This window comes from Eptesicus fuscus, chromosome 15, assembly GCF_027574615.1.
Source record: "Eptesicus fuscus isolate TK198812 chromosome 15, DD_ASM_mEF_20220401, whole genome shotgun sequence".
NCBI classification, from domain to species: Eukaryota; Metazoa; Chordata; class Mammalia; order Chiroptera; family Vespertilionidae; genus Eptesicus; species Eptesicus fuscus.
In genome coordinates this window covers 69,589,251-69,608,935 of record NC_072487.1, presented here as the reverse complement: position 1 = coordinate 69,608,935, position 19,685 = coordinate 69,589,251, and the positions used below count along the sequence as shown (strand labels likewise).

The following is a 19,685-nucleotide window of genomic DNA, read 5'->3' as shown; positions in this document are numbered from 1 at the left end:
TCCCTTCTGTGCTGAGAGGAGCTCCCCGGAGCCTGCTCCAGCCAGACAGAGGCCTCGGGTGTGGGAAGGGACTCAGTAGGTTCCTGAAGGTGGACATCCCGGCCAAACTCCGGTGGCATGTCCATTCCTGTCACCCCGCTCCCTCACGTGTGGGCCTGCTGCCTGGAGGAGACGGCTTCTGAGGCAGAGAGAAAGGGAAACAGGTCTCTGATACTCAGCGCCAGCACTGGGTGCTGATCATCATTTTTAATATTAATAGCTATTGTTGGAAAATGCTTCTTTTGTGCCAGGCACTTTTTTTTTTCTTCAAGTGTATGAGCTCATTTAATCCTCACAGCATCCTTCTGAGTGTATTGCTGCTGTTATCCCATTTAACAGATGGGAAGACCAAGGCACTAGAGTCACAGGGCTAGTAATGATGGAGCTGGTATTTGAACTCAGGACGTTTGGCTCCAGAGGCTGCGTTTCCTGCCACCCTGTGCAAGAGCATGCAGCCAGACAACGGACTGGTTCCAACTCCGCACTCTCAGCCACACCCACGGGGCAGCGGGCAGCGGAGGCTGATGGTCCTCACTGCCCGCGCACCTGCAGGGGTCCGGGCTGGCGCAGGCCCTGACCGTGCCCTCTCCCCTCCGCCCTCCCTCTCCAGATGTGGACGTCCTCCAGCGGCTGGGCCTCAGCTGGACCAAGGCAGCGGGCGGCCGGAGCCCCCCACCCCCAGGGGTCATCCCATTCCAGTCGGGCTTCATCGTTACGCAGCGGGCCCGGCTCCAGGCCCCCACGACTGCCATCGTCCCTGCCGCCCTGGGCACGGAGCTGGCGCTGGTGCTGAGCCTCTGCTCCCATCGGGTGAACCATGCCTTCCTCTTCGCCGTCCGCAGCCGGAAGCACAAGCTGCAGCTGGGCCTGCAGTTCCTCCCCGGCAAGACGGTCGTCCACCTGGGACCCCGGCGCTCCGTGGCCTTCGACCTGGACGTGCACGACGGGCGCTGGCACCACCTGGCCCTGGAGCTCCGTGGCCGCACGGTCACCCTGGTGACGGCCTGCGGGCAGCGCCGGGTGCCTGTCCCGCTGGCTTTCCACAGGGACCCAGCGCTCGACCCCGAGGGCTCCTTCCTCTTCGGGAGGATGAGCCCGCACGCGGTCCAGTTCGAAGGCGCCCTGTGCCAGTTCAGTATCTACCCTGTGACGCAGGTCGCTCACAATTACTGCGCCCACCTGAGGAGGCCGTGTGGACAGGCCGACGTGTACCGGCCCCACCTGGGGCCCCTCCTCCCCCGGGACTCGGGCGCACCCTTTGCCTTCCAGACCGACCTGGCCCTGCTCGGCCTGGGGAACCTGACCACTGCCATGCCAGCCCCGGGCTCGCGGCCAGCGGGCAGGGGACTCAGAGGGACGGTGGTGCCCCCCACACCTACCAAGCCCCTAAGGACTAGCACCACAGACCCTCGCAAGCGCGTCTCAGTGGGAGACCCAGCCCGGACCCCACTGCCACCTGCCAAGCTGTCGGCGAGCCAAGAGCTTCCTCCCGGGCCCCGAGCCCCTCCCGCCAGCTCCCCCACACCCGTCCAGTCCTTGCAGAAGAGCACAGCCACCAAAACCCCCAAGAGCCACCCAACCAAGCCTGCAGCCCCTTCCCCTCCCATTGCCCCGGTCAAAAGCCCCCGCCCCACCCAGAAGGCAGCTCTCCCTTCCTCCAGAAAGGCAGCCCCTCCCACCAAGAAGCCAGTGCCACCCACTCTCCACCCCGTCCCTGCCCAAGTGTCCCGTCCCACAGGGAAGCCGCTCCAGAGGAACCTTGTAACGCCCCAACCCCCACCGCCCAGCGCCCGGCCCCTGCCCCCCGCTGCTGGTGCCTCTAAAAAACCCTTCCCCCCAGTCGTCCAGACAGAGGCCAAGATGAGCAGCCGTGCCAGTGAGCCGGCTCCCGCCCGCACCAGCACACACAGACCTCCCCAACCCACTGTTTTGCCCCCATCGCCTGCCCCCAGTCCTGGCTCTACCAGGACCACTCGGCCTCTGGCCACGGCGATGCCTCCCACCCTCACTCCTGGTTCAGTCCCCACTGGAAGCAAGAAACCCACTGGATCAGAAGCCACAAAGAAAGCCAGACCCAAGAAGCCCGCCCCCCTCAAACCCGGGAAGGCAGCCGGGGATGTCCCCATCCGTGATCCAACCACGGGGCCCAGCCCCAGACAGCCCCGGCCCGGCCGGCAGACCACCCCGGCCCCAGCGCGCTTCCTGTCCTCCAGCCCCTGGCCCACGAGCAGTGGCTATTCGTTCTTTCATCTGGTGGGACCCACGTCGTTCCCGCTGCTGATGGGATCGCCGGGGCCGAAGGGAGACTGTGGTTTTCCGGTAAGAACGGGTGAGGTGTGCGTGTTGCCAGGAGCTCGAGCGGGTAGCGGGGGCGGTTGGGTCCAGTGCTTGTTCCTCGAGGGCGGAGCAACAGAAGCGGCTTAGAGCAGGAAGCTGGTGATGAGCGGTCTTGGGGCGAAGCGGGGGCCCCCACTCCTCCACCTCGGCCGTGCTCACGGGTAGAAGTCCTGCTCTGGATTCATGACCCACTGAGCCAGATTCGGGTCAGGTGGAGAGCACCCTCGGGCTTTGGTTGGCCCAGGCCCCAGCTCATTCTTTGCTACTCCAGCGATAAAGGTCAAGTGGCTTAAGGAGAGCCGTGAACGGCCTGGCCCGGGTCATGCCGCCTCCAAGGCAGCTCCTGACTCGGGGAGCAGAGCTCCTCGGGCCACCAGCTTGCCTGGGAGTCCCACGTGGGTAGCCCTGATGTTTTGTTTGGCACATGCGACATGGCTTAAACATTTTTAATAAGTTACCTTTTTAAAAATGAGAGATTTCTTAGAAAAGACCCAGTGACCAGCTTCTCTTGGAAGGGGCAGAGATGCAGGGGCCCTGGGCCGCGGCCAGGGCAGGGCGGCCCCTTTAGGCAGGCCCGGCCCGCTCTTGTCTGCGCCTGCACCCCCCTTCTCCCGTCCCCCCATCTTCCAACCCCGTCCTTTCACCCATGTATATTACTTGCCTGAATCCTGTAGACATTCGCTGTGTGGCCCCTAGTAGAGGAGTTTGGGGTGAGGAGGGTCCGAGTGGACCCAAGCAGGAGCAAGAACATGCCCCGTGCGGGAGGCATTCTCAGGGTCAATGCCTCTGGCTTGCCTGGGACTGTCTCCAGGGGCAGCGACCTTTCTGCTGCTGGAGGCCAAGTCCTACAGGCAGGGAATGATGGGACGGAGTTTCCAGGAAGCCTGGGCCTCGGCTCTGTTCTCCTGCCTTGGTGATGAGCACCATGTGGTTTCCTCCTTCTGGCCTCTGTATGTGATATTAGGGCTTACGATGCGGAGACAGTGGCAGATGCTGGGAGTTCCCGGGCCTTCCCAACACACTTGATTATTTTTAATAATCATTAGGAATAATATTTACTCAGCCTCTCTGCAAGAGGACCGAGGGCCCATTTTTATTATAACCATATTGTAGAACGTATGGAAATGGCATGCATTGCTTTGTGATTGTGTCAACATTCTGCTCAAGTCCCCGAGTTGTGCAGCTGGCAGGGTAGAGAGTTGGGAGCTGAGGAAATGAGGAATCCTCCAGGTGACCCAGTCCGACTCAGGCCCCAGGTGCCTGGGGCCCTGTCAGCTCAGCTCCCAAGCTGCAGGGGTGCCGGCTCACTGGCTGTGAGGTTGAAAGGGGGTGAATTGAGGTTGACAGAGGGCAGTGAGGTTCAGGGTGTCCACTCTGCACAGTGGAGGAGGAACCCTGCCTCCCGAGCTGCGTACGGTGTGGAGAGAGGCCGTGTCCAAGCCAGCAGAACTGCGGCAGGAATGGACTTTTCGGGTGTAGCATCTGCCTTTGGGGCCGGTGGATGCCCGAGCCACACACTTCCCTCCTGGGTCTGGTGATGTGGGTCAGCAGGAGGTGAGGCCTCCTTCCAGATCGCCTGGAGCTTCCCCGTGATCGCAGAAGGTGCTGGAGTTGTCCTGTGCAGTGGATGGGTGCTTAGGCCTTCTTCCAGCTCACCCCTCCCCTCCTCAGCGGGCAGGGGAAGAGCCTGGAGACTGTGCCCAGAGAGGGCCAGGACTTGCCCAAGGGCACACAGCACGTAGGAGGCAGAGTTGGAGTTTATGCCTCAGCTCCAGACTCCAGGGCATCACATCCCCCCTCATGAATGTCCACACTAAGACCCCAGGGCCTAGAGCTGGGAGGCTGGGGGTTGCAGAAGATGTGTCTGGCCCTGAACTTGGCCTCCAAGGAAGAGCTCAATGCTGAGACGCCTGTTTCTATCCCCGCCATGCGTTATAAGTATGCGTTATAAGTATGAGTTATTTCCACATGCGAGCATTTCCCTTTAGCACCTCACAGGGACTGGTTCAGAATGTGTGGGCTAAGCCCTGCTCTCCCGATGAGGACACAAGGGGGAGAGGGACAAAAGACTTGGCCAAGGGCTCTCGGCATGTTCTTACAGGGGCCAGGATGCCTGGCCCTTATTGCTCCTCCAGCCCCGAACGGATGAGGGCAAGAGGGAGGACGGCGGGCTGCCCAGGTGCCATCCCGCCTCCGGCCCCATGCTCTCCCTAATCCCACCCTCCCCATCTTGGAATCTAGCCTCACTCCAATAGGAACCCAGTCCTCTGTGTGGCAGGGAGCAGACTGGTCATTTGTATTTCACCAGATGCCAGAAATTATGAAGTCAAAGTGGAGACCCGACTGAGTCGTGACAGGAACTCCTGTTCCTTCTGTCCTCTCTTCTCTGCCCCCAACCTCCCTGTATATTCAGAATCGAATCTCAGCAGAAGCTCTGCCGCTTGGGACATGGGGCTTAACTGTCCCCAGATGGGGATCATGCAGACCTGGGTTTGAATCCCAGCCCCAACCCTTACTAGCTCTGTGGCACTGACTTCCCTCAGCCTCAGTTTCTGCAGAATGTCAGATGGGGCTCCCAGCTCCTGTGAGGAAGCAAGCTGGATGCTCTCCAGGGCCGCCTTAGAGATCTAGTCTGCTGGGTGACTTGGGAAACTGCTCTCCTCTCTCTGGAACGGTCTCCTCCTGTGACACGACATTGGAAGAGCTTCCTCCTTAGAAATGACTGCGGGACCTTTCGGAGCCTGAGAGGGTGTGTGGGACTGGTTCTGCATGGTTCCCCAGGGGACGTGGGATGGGCTGATGGAGGCTGGGACAGAGCTCTAGGCCTGGGCCTGCCAGGAGTTGTAGCCACTGAGCGAGGAAGCTCTGTGGGAGCCCCAGGAGCGGGGGGAGCATGGAAAAGCTGACTGGGCTGGGGAGGGGCGGGGAGGCTGTGGTTCAGAGGCTGCACAGAAGCTGCACAGAAGCCCCACGCCTGGGAGGAGGCGAGTCAAGGCCTTATTTATTCACTCGCGGGCCGCTGGCATTTGCACGCGCATGCACTTTTTGCAGGCGTCACCTCGGGGAGACACGGCTGAGGGCCTGGCCCACAGCAGACGCTCCATGACTATCTGTAAATGAAGGAATGTGATCCTCGCAAAAAAAAAAAACAGGTTGTCTTGACTCACGGGCTGGGTTGCTTGAGGTTACCCAGATCTTTGCTGGTGGTGGGATAAGGAGGCCGCACGGAATGCCAAGGCCTACAGACGAGATTTGGAATGACCTGGGTTTGAACCATTCCCTTATCCAGCCATCCTTTCCTTCTTTCAACGAACATTGATCGAATGCCTTCTTGGTGTCTGGTGCTGTGTGACCTTTGGCAAGTCACTTAGCCTCTCTGAGCTTCAGTTTCTGCCTCTGTAAAATGTGAGTCTGGTGCCGTGTACCTTTCCAGGGTGGTTGTGTGGATGGAGTGAGATGCACCCAGCACTAGAATCGCAGTCCCAGCGGATTTCTGTGGCCGATGTGCTGATTGGTGAGGTGGGGGCATTGTGCACTAAGAGAACCAGGAGGGTTTGGGCACAGGAGGACATTCCTACGGTTGACGGTTAGGAATTGGAACTATACCTTGAGAAATTCACCCCTGACGTCAGTATCACCTAGCACCCAGGAGAATGGAGGGGTGTTTTGCTGTCTTTACCATACTGTGTTGGAGCTCCTACTGTGTGCCTAGCTCTGTGCTAAGCAATCTGCATGGTGTACCCTGCGACTCCAGGAGGGCAAGAGGGCAATTGAGGAGAGTTTCGGGAAGGGACTATTTGCAGAGCTATGGGCGGCATCAAAGGAACCTACAGAGGCTGGCTTCGCACCGGAATCCAACCTGAAGGTACAAGGGGAGGGGCAGGCGTTACCAGAGCCCAGGAGAGGTAAAACATGACCAGGGTTCTTTGACAGGAGTTGGGCCCAAACTCCAGCACAGCAGGAAGGGAGCAGGGAGAGAAATACCCTGCCCACTCTCTCCTTCTGCAGTGGCCTCCTCTGGGCCAAACCCAGCCAGAGCAGAGAGCCAGGAAGCCTGTGGGTGCAGCCTGTAGGAGCAGCTTCCCAGGGCACAGAGTGGACCTTGGGAGCAAATGGAGAATAACCAGCACACGCACATGATTTTGGAAGATGAGTGTTATGCCCCCATTTTACAGCTGGGCAAACTGAGGCCTGAAGGCATAAGGAGATAACTTGCTCAAGGCTACACAGAGAAGCCCTGTCCCAGTAGGCCCTTCCCTAGGACAGAGACTGGGCACCCTGAGCGCCATTCTTGGGAATAATCATGAGCTCAGATAGAGATAGGAAGGCCCTTTGAGATCCCCTGACTCCTTCCCCTCAGGCTATAGGCGCTGAACAGAGGTCCAGAGACTGAAGAGTTCGTTGCTAAGGGTCTCCCGGCAGTTAGCAGCACACAGGATGGGACTCGGGTCTCCCAGATCCCGGGCCTGTGAAACCTCTCCTTGCTTGCCACCAGGGGCCATGCCAGCCAGAACTTCCTTCTTTCTGCAAGGCTTGGCAGGCGGGCCCTCGCCGCTGGACACAAGGGTGGACTTGTTCCATTGGATGGGGTTCCCCTAGGTCTGGCTGTCGGAGGCCAGGACCCTTGGGGAAAGCCCAGAGTGGGGGCTTGCTGGTTTCCATGGCTCTGTTTGCATGCGCCCTGAGCCCAGGCCTCGTCCACCTCCCGCCGATAGGCCAGCGGCCCCCGCTCCCCTCCCCCCCAGCTCGGGGCCCTCTCAGAGGCCCCGTTGTTTGCATCGTGGAGTGGAAAATCCCACCCCGGCCTTGTGAATCATCCCAGAGTCACCCGCTCAGGCTTCAGGCCCTGGAAAGAAATGGCAGCGTTTTTCCACTGCATGGAGAACAGGCAGGGTCTCGGATCAGGGGAGAGGGGCGCGCCCCCCCCCCACCCCCCGTCACTCGCCCCACTAACAAAGTGATCGCTAAGTGGGGGAGGGCCAGGCCTGTGGCTGTAGCTGGGCGCGGGGTGGCCGGGCCCAGGTGGGTAGAGCAGGGCTGGCCGGGCCTGCCGCTGGGGGCGGGGCTGCCATGTCAAGGAGTCAGGCTGTGGACTGACATCACCAGGCCGGCCGTGGGTCCCAGCTGGCACTCAGAGTCTGCTGTGCAGATGTGGTGAATGAGGTCAGGTCCCAGCTTGGATGCCCCCGTTTCTGGGGGCAGAATAAACGCCAAGAGGGAGTGTCCAGGCCCTCTGCAGTGGCGGCCCTCCAGGGTCATGAGGGAACTCCACCCACAGATTGTCCTGTCCTGGGGCCCTGCACAAGGCCTTCACCCCTCGGGGCCTTGCCTTCTCCTCTGTGCGATGGGCATGGTCTCACGTTTCCTCTTCTGCTAGATACCCCAGGGGAGGAAATCACCACCCTGCAGTTCAGGAAGTGCCGGCGCTGGGAAGCCCGCCGAATGTTCATTTGACACGTGCCCACGGGAGGGAGGGGCATTAGCCACGTTTGCACAGCTCGTCAGAACACCTGGCCAGGGTCTTCTGCGTGGAAGCTGCGTCGGGGAGGAGAACATGTCAAGTGGTTTGGGGTTGAATCCAGGTTCTGCCTGTGAGCTGTGCAGCCTTGGGCAAGTTGCTTTGCCTCTCTGAGCCTCCCTCTGGTCTCTCATCTCTTAAAGGGGCTTGGTGATGATAACAACACCTACAGCAATGCTTAGCCTTCGCCTCTGCATTTCCCTTTAATTCTGGGAAAGAATAGGGCCAAGAAGGGCCTTCTAGGAAGGGAAATCTTTTGCTCTTCCTGAAAAACAGATGTCGAGGAGGGTGGCTTAAAATTTCCCGCTGGGGCGGTTCCAGCAGCTTGCTTAGCAGAAACAACAGCTAACTTTTGGGGCATTCACTGTGTGCCAGGCACCGGGATTAGCACTTTTTATAGATTATCTGTCAGCTAGATGCTGTTGTACCCTATTTTATGGTTAACGCGTGAAGCGTCGGAGACTGGAAGTTGCTCGCCCCGAGCCTCACAGCTAGTAAGTGAGGATGCTCAGTGCGAACCCAGGGCCCCAGTCTGACACTGGGGAGCTGCAGGGAGTAGACTGGCCCTGGATCTCAAACCTACAGAACTGGACCTAGGACTGGAGACCGTCCCTTCAACCCCCACGCTCTGCATGGGAGACTGTCGCCAACTTGGAGGCTCAGAGATGGCTGGAACTTGCCTGAGATCACACACGAGTCCCCCTCTCTCCACCCTGGGGGGACTCTTGTGTGACCTCCGGCAAGTTCTAGCTCTTGTCAGTGACCCTGGGGCCCACGTCTGCCTGTCTGGATCTCTCTTCTGATTTTCATTCACGGATGAGCAAGCACGTGGCGTTCACAGGCCGGAACTGTGAACTGAGGCTGCCCAGCGTGAGGTCTGGATTAATTACCAGCCAAACCGGACTGGGTTTTCAACACTGATTTTAACTCTGGGCAGGAAACCTGGAATCTCTGCTGTTGATGGTTATTTGAAACAAATGAATTCCCCAGGCCTCACACATCCTCGAAAGCCTGGCTTCCTCCGAAGGCTCCGTGTTCAGCTCTTCAGAGCAGGCACTGGGTTAATCCTCACTTACTCCTTCGGGGCAGACGGGACAGTAACTATTGAGAGCTTTGAAAAGGGGAGCGGCGGAGAGCAGACAGGCTGAGGGCTTGCACAAAGTCCCCAGTATCAAGTGGCAACACCAGGATTTGCACAAAGGCCAGCACGTGGTGTAGTAAGTCTGCTCGGCTGTCCCCCTTCCTGTGTGAAGGAAAGAGGGGTGAGGCCACACAGGTGCTCCCTGAGTACCGTGTGGCAGGGTTAGGCCATTCTCTTAGAGGAAATGGGGAGCTATTACAAATGTTGTTGAGCAGGGGAGTACCGTGGGAAGGTGAACCAGGCCGTGTGTGGAGGACTGGAGAGGGGAGAAGGAGAGGCAGCGAGAAGGCAGAAGGCAGAAGGGGCTGTGATGAAGGCTGGGCCACTGAAATAGATGAGACATTTGAGTGACGATGGCTTACAATAATGCTCTACTCACACGTGTACAGTCTCGCATTTCATCCTCAAGAAAATACTGTGAGGAGGGTATTATTGTCCCCGTTTTATAGGCATAGGTTGGCTAAGGAACTTGCCCAAACCTAGCTGGTAAGTGGCAGCGCTGGGATTTGAACCCAGGCCTGTCTGATGTGCATGCCCTTTACGCTCCACTGCATCTCCGTGGTGTGAAGATGCGTGGTGTTGACCATGGGCAAGTCCCTTCTCTGCTCTGCCTCTGCAGACACCTTGGCTGAGCTCAGAGGTCTGTTGCTGTATTATTTTATCAAACATTTGGCCGAGCCCTGGGCAGAGAGAGAAGACTCATATCCCATTAGTTCCTTTGAGGAGACTCTGGTCTGGTAGGAGAAAGAGGCTTCTAAGCAGACAATTCCTTGAATGATATAGTGGCCTTTAAAATAGAGGGAGAGAGGGAACCATGGCCCAAATTGGAGGAGGGATCAGGGAAGGCTCCCTGGAGCAGGTGACACCCTAACGAAGTTAGCTGAAGAGTGAAAGCTGAGAGTGTGAACGACTGAGAACTCACAGCTGCAAAGGCCCGGAAGCTCCAAAGAGCAGGAGTTCCTCAGGCAGGGCCCTCAGGGAACCACGCTCCTTAGCCGTGGGCAGAGTTCTGGGGCAGGTTTGTTGGGTGAATGCTTGCACCCATTCTCTCATCATGCCACTTGGCACTGATGCTATTGCTTTCTCTCCAGGGTCCCCCTGGGCTGCCTGGGCTCCCTGGACCCCCCGGTGCACGGGGACCTCGGGTAAGTGATCGCACACCATCCTGTGGAGCCCTGGTTGGCTCTCTGGCCGGCGTGCCCCTGGAGTCCAAGCTCTGCTGTGTGTCCTCAGGCGATTCCCCGCCCTCCCCTGGCACCCATGCTCCACTCTGTCCAGTGGAATGGACCTGGGGCTCTTAGGGGCACTATGTGGACAGACATGGCATGGGACAGGGTCTCGGGTCCATTGTAGGTATGACTCTTGCAGCCTGGGGTGGAGAAGGGTTTTCCCCTGAGCCGATGGGCTTTGGTGTTTGTCCAGGAAGAAAGCTGACTTGGGAGGACACGGCCCTTACATCCATCTTCTTATATCTACAGGACCGTCCTGGGGGAGGGATGCTGACATGGGCTGCTAGATGGGCCAGGCCAGGGAATAGGTGAGCTCCAGTGCTGAGAGGTTCAACCGGAGGCTGGAGGATGGCTAGGCAGGGCCGAGGGGGCTGATACGAGCTAGCCCGAGCCTCTGAATAAAAATAGCCCCTATGTGCCTGGCACACCACTTAATGCTGCCTCATTTGAGCCCTTCTTCCCCAGGACCCCCATGGGTCAGTAGGGTCACTCTCATTTTAGGAATGAAGAAACCAAGCATCTAATAAATGGCAGAGCTGGGACTAGAACCCAGGCTCTTAACCTAGGCTGGGCCCTCCCTCTTGGAGGGGAGTCTGCCCCCTCCCCAAGAGGACTCAGACGCATGGCGCCTGGCATCGGTGCCCAGGCTGAATCAACCTTTCCCACGCTGGGTGCCTGGCGAAGCCCCGGCAGAGGTAGCTGCCTGGGGCATATTTTTAGCTCTGAGCCCAGCGGATGGTTCTGGTTATGCAATTACTCGAGCCCTAGTTCCCTCTAGACCTGGCCCTGTGCTCCCGGGCCCCGGGCTCTGGAATCTGCTGTCAGCAGCAGCGTTTCCTCCTGGGTTTGGAGTCTCCACGGAGCACATGCCCAGAGCTGAGGACCACAGGGGTGTCATGGACACTGCTAGCCTTGACCTTGTAGCCTGGGCCCAGGATGAGGCCCTCTGACCTAGCATTCCAGGCTCAGGCAGTCTGCCCATGCCCCATACTCCTCCTGAGCTATTGCTCGGGCTGTGCTCTCCGCCTGACACACCCTCTTCTGCAAACTCCTCCTCCATCCATGGCTCAGACCGAATGCCAGCTCCTTTGCTGAGGACCACCCTCTGGCAGCTCCCGCAGCACTTTATCGGGCCCTCGGGATGGCACGGATCACTTTCCAAAATTCACATCGACCGCTGAACTCCCTTTACCGAGCTGCATATGCGCGATCTCATTGCATCTTCCCAGCCACCCTGAGAAATAGGTTCCCATATTACCCACATTTTAGAGGTAAGGAAACCGGGGCTCAGAAAGGTTCGGTGAGTTTGGATAAAGCCAAACATAAAGTAAATCCAGAACCGGGGTTTAACCCGGATAGTTTGACTCCAGAGCCTGTGGTTTTAACCATCTAGGTGCTAATTTTCTATCTATTCGGCTGAGCGGCTGAGCGCCTCTGGGCCGGAGACAGCCTGCTGACCTCTTTTCCTTCCACGACCCCTCCCCCGCAGCGTGCCCTGCGTGCAGCAGGTGCTGGGAAAGGGTTGCTGATGAGTTCTCGTCTGGGAGTCGAGAACATTTCCACGAGGAAGTTGTGTGACCTTAGCCAAGTCCGTTCCCTTCTCTGGGCCTTAGTTGTCCCATCTATAAAACATGGGAGCATAGTAAGGCATTCCTAAGGCTCCTCCCAGCTCTGAAATTCCACAAGTGAGTGAGTGACTCTCCTGACATCCTCTGTCTCTCTCGTATGCCCCAGCACCCTCCCCCAACACACCCCTCATCCTTCTGTTTCTAGACTACAAATTCCATAGATTGTAAAATACCAAAGATAAATAGAATGCTGGGATTAAACAATCCCAGCTCCTCACACAGATGGTGGCTCTGGGGATTAGGGGAGGGTGGGGCCTCATCTGAGGTCAGTGGCATGCCCCTTCCCACCTTCACATAGTCCCATCAGCCCATCCGCCCATCCAGGGAGGGACGTTGGGGAATCCCTGGGCCCTGCCCCCACCCGCCTTTCTGGGCTGCAGCATTTACAGAATCGGTCTGCTTGGCTCCCACTCAACTATGTGCTTCGTTTCTAGCAAGGCCGTGGCTGGAGAGGGGTGGGGAGGTGGGGGCAGGGAAGCAGGAAGCCCCCACCTTCACACGAGCTGCAGAGGGGGGCAGCTGAGTGCTCCAACCCACCATCTTTGGAGCAGCTTAGGGCACAACTGGGGAGAAGTAGCCACCCTTGACCTCACGTGGCTCTCGGCTGGTTCTGGGGTGCTGGTCAGGGGCCCCTCCTACAACATTCCCCCCACCCAACCGTTGCCCAGTTCAGGCTGAGCTCGGAGGTTAGACCTCAGGAGCCTGGGCTGGGATGAGCATCTGAGATCTTCCAGATTCCTTAGAGACCGCCGGGTCCCAGTCATTGATAGAAGAGACGGGAGCCTGAGGCTGGGGGCGGGGAGGCTCAGAGTGGTTTCGGGTCTCAGCACCTCCCAGTCCTAGCCGGTGCCAGCAGACGGTATTCGGTAGGATGTTGGGAGGGACTGATTGTTCTAGAGGGAGGCTCACCCGTGACACCGTGATAAGCCCCCCAGGCTTAGTGAGCTTCTAAACACCGTTCTTTCTAGATGTTTTCAGAGACGGGGAGCGTTCCAGTTCAGACATCGAGGAAGAGGGAGGTGCCTCGGTTGGAATGTGACGGGCTGCAGCTGGGAAGCTGGCCTCGGACAGGGAGGAAGGCAGCGAGTTCATACACAGTCAGCCAGATGGGTCAAGAGGGGGCAGGGACCGGGCAGTGTGTCTGGAGGCTGGTGTGGTGGGGGGCACGGCGGGGCCTCTTGAGGTGCCTCTCCCCACCCCCAACGTCCCAGAGTATGCCTCCCGGACGAAGACCCTCAGGAATTACCCGACTCCCGGGGCCCTGTTTTTATCACTGGGCTGCAAGGCTGTAGTCCAGGGCCCTTGCTGGAGAAAGTGGATGTAACTGGACCCAGCTGCTGTCGCGGATTTGGATATGGCCTGGGAAAATCCAGTGCCGTGAATAAGCCCTGGACTTGAGGCCAGCGGGCCTGGTTCCGGCCCTCGCTTGGCCACGACTCTACTGTGTGACATTGGCCAAGACTCTTGGACTCTCTGGGCCCAGGCTTCCCAGCTGTTCCGTGGACCCTGGAGGACGCCGTAAGCTCGGAGCCTGTAGGCATCCAAGGGGGGACGCTGACTATGTGGCCACGGGAGGGCTGTGCCTTTGGTCCGGAGAGGCCAAGGATGCCCTTCATTGAGCCCTCAACTCCAAGGGCTCATACAACGGTCCAGCTGGAGGCTGAGGGTGGACGTGTCTTTTAGGCAGGACGAGTCCCCAAAGGCTCCCGGGAGGAGGTGGCGTTTGAGCCAGGTCTTGAGGGATGGGTTGGGTTTCGGCTGGAGGGGTTGGATGGCATAGGCATGCCAGATGATGGACACGGCATGGCAAAGGCGGCGAGGGGAGAGAGTTCCGGGCTCAGGGCAGGGAAGCAAACAGCTGAGTGTGCTTTGAGCCCGAGGAAGCCAGCTGGGAAGGGCTGAGGCAGCCAGCTGGAGAGAAAAAGGGGGTAAAATTCAGCTGTTCAGGGCTTGTCCTCTGAAGTCACATCTGAGGTTGAGATCTAGCTCTCGTCCCTGAGCAGCTGGGTGACCTGAGAAAGTTATAAACCTCTGAACACCAGCTTCCTCGTCTCCAAAACAGGAATGACGATAGCACCGATCTGGTGGGTTAGTGGGTGAAATGGGAGAGGGAATGCAAAGGGCTTAGCACAGGGCCAGGCATCCAGGCGGCCCGTCGCGATACTGCTCAGACTTGGTGAGGAGAGAAGACGAAGGGGCCCCTCTAAGACAGTCTCCCTGCCCGGCCTTTGCCCAGTTCAGGCCGAGCTCTGAGGTTGGACCACAGGAGCAATGCCGCTCAGACGTGGTGAGGGAGAAGGCGCAGGGGCGGAAGGAACCTGCGGCAGGAAGTGGAATGGCCCCTCTTCCCCTCACCTCTGTGTTTCTTTCCCTTTCAGGGTCCTCCTGGGCCTCACGGAAACCCAGGCCTCCCCGGCCCTCCCGGAGCCAAAGTGAGTATTTGCTGTGGGATCTGGAGGTCGGGCCATGGAGTGGGTGCTGGAATGAGGGCCACATTGGAGTGTTTCCTGGGGGCTCCTGGTGGGAGGGCCTCAGGTCCGCCGGGCCCCAGGTGCTCCCTGAGCGCCAGGCCTCGTGCCAGGCTGGGGACACAGTGAGGCGTTAGGAGTTTAGCCTCTGGTTGGGAGGGACTTCGGAGGGGAGGACCCCTGGAACCTAGAGCCCTCAAAGGGCGTCGGAGGAAAGATCGTTTGATGCTCAGGAGGGAGGGCTGGCCTGTCTGACCAGGGGACGCAGGTCCGCTTTGAGCTGGGGAGGGGTGTGGGAAGATCGTGTGTGAGGAAGATCACTGGATGACATGTGGAAGATAGACTGGGATGGGGACCAGAGCAGAGAGGCCTGGGTGGTCCAGCGGGGAGAGGAGGCTAGCCTGGGCCGGCGTGGGGCTGTGGGAGGAGGGGGAGTGTGTGCATTCACAATGTGGAAATAGGGTAGGGAGGACTGGGTGGAGATGAGAGGTGAGAGGTCGCGGCTCCCCGGTGTCAGAGACGGGAGGAACCTGGGAACCAGGGAGGAGGACTGAGATGATGTTGTGTTTGGACCCTGTAGTCCAGCCAGGTGGAGACGATTCGTGGACAAACACTGTAAGACTCAGGCAAGTTCTGAGCTGGAGATAGGACCTTGGGAGACGGCTGGCTCACAGATGCCACCTTCCCCAGGGAGCTGCTTGAAATGGCCCGGTTAACGTCTAGATGAGCCCACAGAGACCAGGGCGACTGGTGCTCTGAGGACTGTGGGGAATTCCAGCCTGGAGAGCCTGGGTCCACTCCTGGGGCGTGGTGAGAGAACAGGGCTGTCAGGGCGGTGGGTGGAGTGAGCAGCGAGGGCGCCAAGAGGAGTGCCAGGCCAGTGAAATTTAGGTCACAGGGAGAAGTGTGGAGGAATGGCTGGGGAAATGGGAGGAGGGGGAGGAAGAGGCAAGGCCAGGGAAGCCAAGAGCTCAGCGACGGGGCTGAAGGAGCTCGGGGCAGGCTGGGAAGGGCAGAGGGACTCCTGGTTAGGACGCCGCTCAGCCCAGACCGTCATCTAAGGGGCAGCCAGGTGAAGAACCTCTCTGGGCTCTGGTTGGCCCAGGCGCCAGGTCATTCCTTGTTAACCCCACTGGCAAGGTTGAGTGGCTTAAGTAAGCCATTAACTGATTAACCCAGGTTGGGCAGTGAGTGACAGCTGGCAGCCTCCGGAGGCCAGTCCTGACTCCTGAAGCAGAACTCCTCTGGCTCCCAGCTGGTCGGGGAGTTGGGGACAACGGTCATACACAGGTAGACCTGGATCTATGAACATACGGCACCAGAATGCCGGCGCAGGAGCCGCAGCCTCGGCCCCTGTAGGTCCATGACTCTATGGCCAGGGCGGGGCTGGGGTCCTTCCTTTGAAGGTGTGCATGGAAGCATCAGATGCCTGGTGCCTAGCAGCTGCCCAGCGGGGCTCTGGTTTTTAACAAGGCAAACACCGATGATCACATATACCATATATTGGACCCTTACTGTGCCCTGGACACTATGCACACTCTTTATGTAGCTTATCTCAATTGATCCCCACAAAGATCTATGAGGTGGGTGGGCATACTGTACCCATTTACGGATGGGGAGACTGAGGCTCCAGCAGATGAAGACACTGTCCCCTGGGAGGACCTGCTTCTCTGCTCCAGAGGGGACCTCCTTGGAAGACTTCTGCTTTGTAGCAGCCTCAGGTCTCCCAGGTCATGGGGTACACCAGGACGTGGAGATCCGCCGCTGTTTTGAATGGCCAGGTTTGCTCAGGAATATACCTGTCTGGTCTGGGAGGCGAGACAGGTCTTCCCAGAGGATGGGAAGGTCGAACCGAGGTCTGAAGTGCTGCAGGTAACTAGGCAAAGGGGCAGGAGAAGGCTGCGGAGGGCAGCAGGCCTGTAGGTGGTGGTAAGACTTTTGGACTTTATCCAAAGAGCAGCAGGAAGCCGTGCAAAGGTGTGCAGCAGAGGTGGCACGATCAGGTGAGGTTTGCAAAGGCCACTCAGGCAGCTTGAGAAGCAGGGCCTGGCTGATGGTTTGTAAAAATTATTTATGTTTCAATATTAAGGTTATTAAGAGTTCATCTACCTTATAAATATTTTCTAATTTACTGTTTGCCTGCTAAGAGTATTCATGATGATTTTCACAAATTGAAGTGTTACCTAATATGTATATATTTTTTACTAACAATAATCGCTAACACTGATTAGGAACTTAAAACATGCCGGTTTGGAGAGGGCTCCACCCATATGTGAAATGTATGGTTATTTACTTTTATACTTACACATTTCTTTCCCATCCTAAGATCAGATAGGTATTCACTTATATTTCTAGTCATTTCATAATATCATTTGTACTAAAAAAGTTTAAACCATCTGGAATTAATTTTCAATAAGGGGACAATATGAGGTAGGGCTCTAACTTCATTTTCCCTCCAATAGTTAACCATTTATTAAATAAACTTTCCTCCACTGATTACTGTATGATAGATCAGAGTGTCTATTTCAGTCCATTGCAGTATGTTTCATTGCTATTTATATTTTTTATGTTAGTAAAGTGCCATTTTATATTATGACATTTACTATCTTTATACTGTGTGTCTTCCCGCCCCTGTTCTTTTAAAATATTTCTGGCTATTTATTCTGTCAGATGTACTTTAGTATGCTCATCTTAATAATTTCCTTATAAAACCCTCTTGGGGTTTTATTGGAATTGTATTAAATGTGCATATTAATTTATGAAGAATCAACATCTTTAAAATATTAAGTCTTCCCATTTAGTTGAGTTTTTTAAATGTCTCTTAGTAACTTTTATTGTTTTTATTGCATAAGCCCTGCATAATTCTTATTAAGTTTATAGTTGGAAATTTTATATTTTGTTGTTGTTATGAATGGAGTATTTTCCTCATTATATTTTCGAGCTTGGCTCTCAGCTGTTGAAGAGAACTGTTGACTTTTGTATTTTTGCACTCTGTTTATTGTATAAACATGCTCTTTACTGAATTATCTTATTAATTCTAACAGTATTTCAGTTAGTTCGCCTAGGTTTTTCTAGACAGGCACTCATTTTTTTTTTTTTTATTTTTTTGCAAAGAAGGAAATATTTTTGTCTCCTTTTCCTCAAAGGTTAGTAGTCTCATTTGCTTTTCCTGCTTTATTGCATTGGTCATAACTTCTAAACACACACAATAGTAGTAGTGATAGCAGCAAGTCCAGTGAATCTTCCGAGGAGGTTCCAGGCCTGGGGCTAGATCAGATCTCTTCACCTCCCACCCTACCCACAGGACAGGAGCTCAACATAGTTCCCATTCCTACTATGTTTGGAGCATTTACAGTATGCCTTCCCATCCATCTTCTAGTTGTTCAAGGCTCTGTTAAGGAGCCCAGGCAGTTCCCTACACAGAGAAGCAAAGGAGTTTGTCCAAGGTCACACAGGCTCCTGGGCTGGAGAGCTGGGTTTGGTGACCAGGTTCTGGTCCTCACCAGGGTGTCAACAATGAATTAAAGTTTAGATAATCCTTGTATCTCTTCCTGGGGAATTTGAAGGTGTGTGGCTGGGAAGGTGTATAGCCTTTTCCATCACGGAAGTCACACCTACCCCTGACCAAGGTGCCTGGAGCATCTCTTGAGCTTTAACTTCATTGGCCCCTCCTTGTCTTCCTCCAGCCTTAGCTTAGCTGTAACTCCTGTTAGAGATTTACCCCTCAGCTCTCAGCTTCCTCCTGGACTCCACTTGTTATCTGCAGAGCATTGAAATGTTAAGAGCGTGAGCTCTGAAGCCAGGCCGCCTGCGTCTGAGTCCCACTTACTAATTGTGTGACCTTAGACAAGTTACTGACCTTCTCTGTGCCTTAGTTTCCTCCTGTGTGAAATCGGGAGAGGGGTAGTTGCCACCGCGTAGATTTATGTGTGGAGAGCTTAGACGTGTATTCGGTAGACGCTAGGCTTATTATTACCATTGCCCGTGTCTCTGGCTTCTCCCTCAAGAGCGTCCCGTGGGCGATCCCTGTGTCTCGTCCCCCACGGTGGTGTTCCCTGCAGTCATTGCCGGACTTGGCTCACAGTAGATGGTCCTTAAGGATCGGTACCTGTGGATGTTGTCCTCAGGCCTGGATTACATCCCCAGCACTGTGCTGCTGCTGACAACCCACAGAGAACCCCATAAATAACTAAAATGCCCCAGGTAAGAGCCCCCGGCAAGGGAGCAGGGGTAGCATCTCTTTGGGCCTCAGTTTCCCCTTTTATAAAATGACAGAATAGGACACATGGAGGCCACTCCGAAAGCTTTGTCAGCCCAGCTCCTTTCCCAGCTGTAGACTGAGGTGGGCAAGGGCGGGTGGGGAGAGGAACTGCCCTTTTTTGGCCATTGGGAACCCAGGGAGCCCTGGGCCTGGCCTTGCATCATGGACATAAAAGGTAGCGGAGTCGGGCTTGTGAGCTGCAGGGGGTGGGAGAGTGTCAGTGAGGGGCAGCCGCGATGTGAGATCCCAGAGGGCAGGTTCTGCAGAAGTGACTGGAGGGGCCCAGGTGGACAGAGGCTTGGGGTCCTAGCAGGGAGGGGCTGCCCTTCAGCCTGGGGCAGCTGAAGGGCGTGGGGGGAGTACCCAGGCTTCCCATTTATAAACAAGAGCTGAAAACTCAGACAGACGGGGGCGGGGAGGGGGGGGGTGAGTCAGACCTAGTAAGACCTTGCCTCTCACCTGCGTGTCACCCCGGGCTGTGACTCAGCCTCTCTGACCCTGGTTCTGCTTCTGAGTTGCATCACAGGGCGGGTGTTAAGAGGACTAATGGAGCTGCTGCATAGAGGGGCCTGGCACAGTGTTGGGCACGGAGTGGGTGGGCAGTAGAAGGCCGCTCCCTTCCCTCTGTAGAGCCCTATCCAGTCTGGAATGCAATGATTTCTTGAGAAGAGCGATTGAGTCAGAATTTGGAAGGTCTGGGTTCTGACAAAGAACAGAACCACATGGGAATTAATTGAACTTGGCCAAACCACCCCTCCCATGTGTCACATTCATTATCTCACTGGCTCCTTGCCAAGAAACCTGGAAAGCTGGCAGGTGTATGTGCGTGTGTACAAGTGTGTGTATGTGCTTGCACCCATGTGCACATGTGAGGGTGTGTGCAAGTGCCATGTGCACATATATGTACCTGTGTGTAGCTGTGTGAGCATGTGTGCACGAGCCTGTGGGCATGCATGAGCCTTTGTGTAACTGTGTGCATGCACCTGAGTGCATGTGTGTGCATATGTGTGTGTGCAGCCGTGTGTGCCCTTGTGCATGTGTGTGTGCTGTGTGTGCATGTGTGC

At 56.5% G+C, this 19,685-nt stretch overlaps 1 protein-coding gene and 1 non-coding gene across 2 annotated transcripts in view; both read left to right on the top strand.

The window, feature by feature from the left end:
• COL27A1 (collagen type XXVII alpha 1 chain) overlaps nucleotides 1-19,685 on the top strand; it is a 124,788-nt gene that overhangs the window by 7,553 nt on the left and 97,550 nt on the right. Inside the window, exons 3-5 of the mRNA XM_008155255.3 lie at nucleotides 650-2,358; nucleotides 10,127-10,180; nucleotides 14,271-14,324. Coding sequence (XP_008153477.2) covers nucleotides 650-2,358; nucleotides 10,127-10,180; nucleotides 14,271-14,324 — 1,817 coding nt within the window. The remainder of the gene's footprint in view (nucleotides 1-649; nucleotides 2,359-10,126; nucleotides 10,181-14,270; nucleotides 14,325-19,685) is intronic.
• Nucleotides 8,566-8,644, top strand: MIR9335 (microRNA mir-9335). Its single transcript, NR_129157.2, has one exon. It is a non-coding gene; the product is annotated as a microRNA mir-9335 (primary transcript).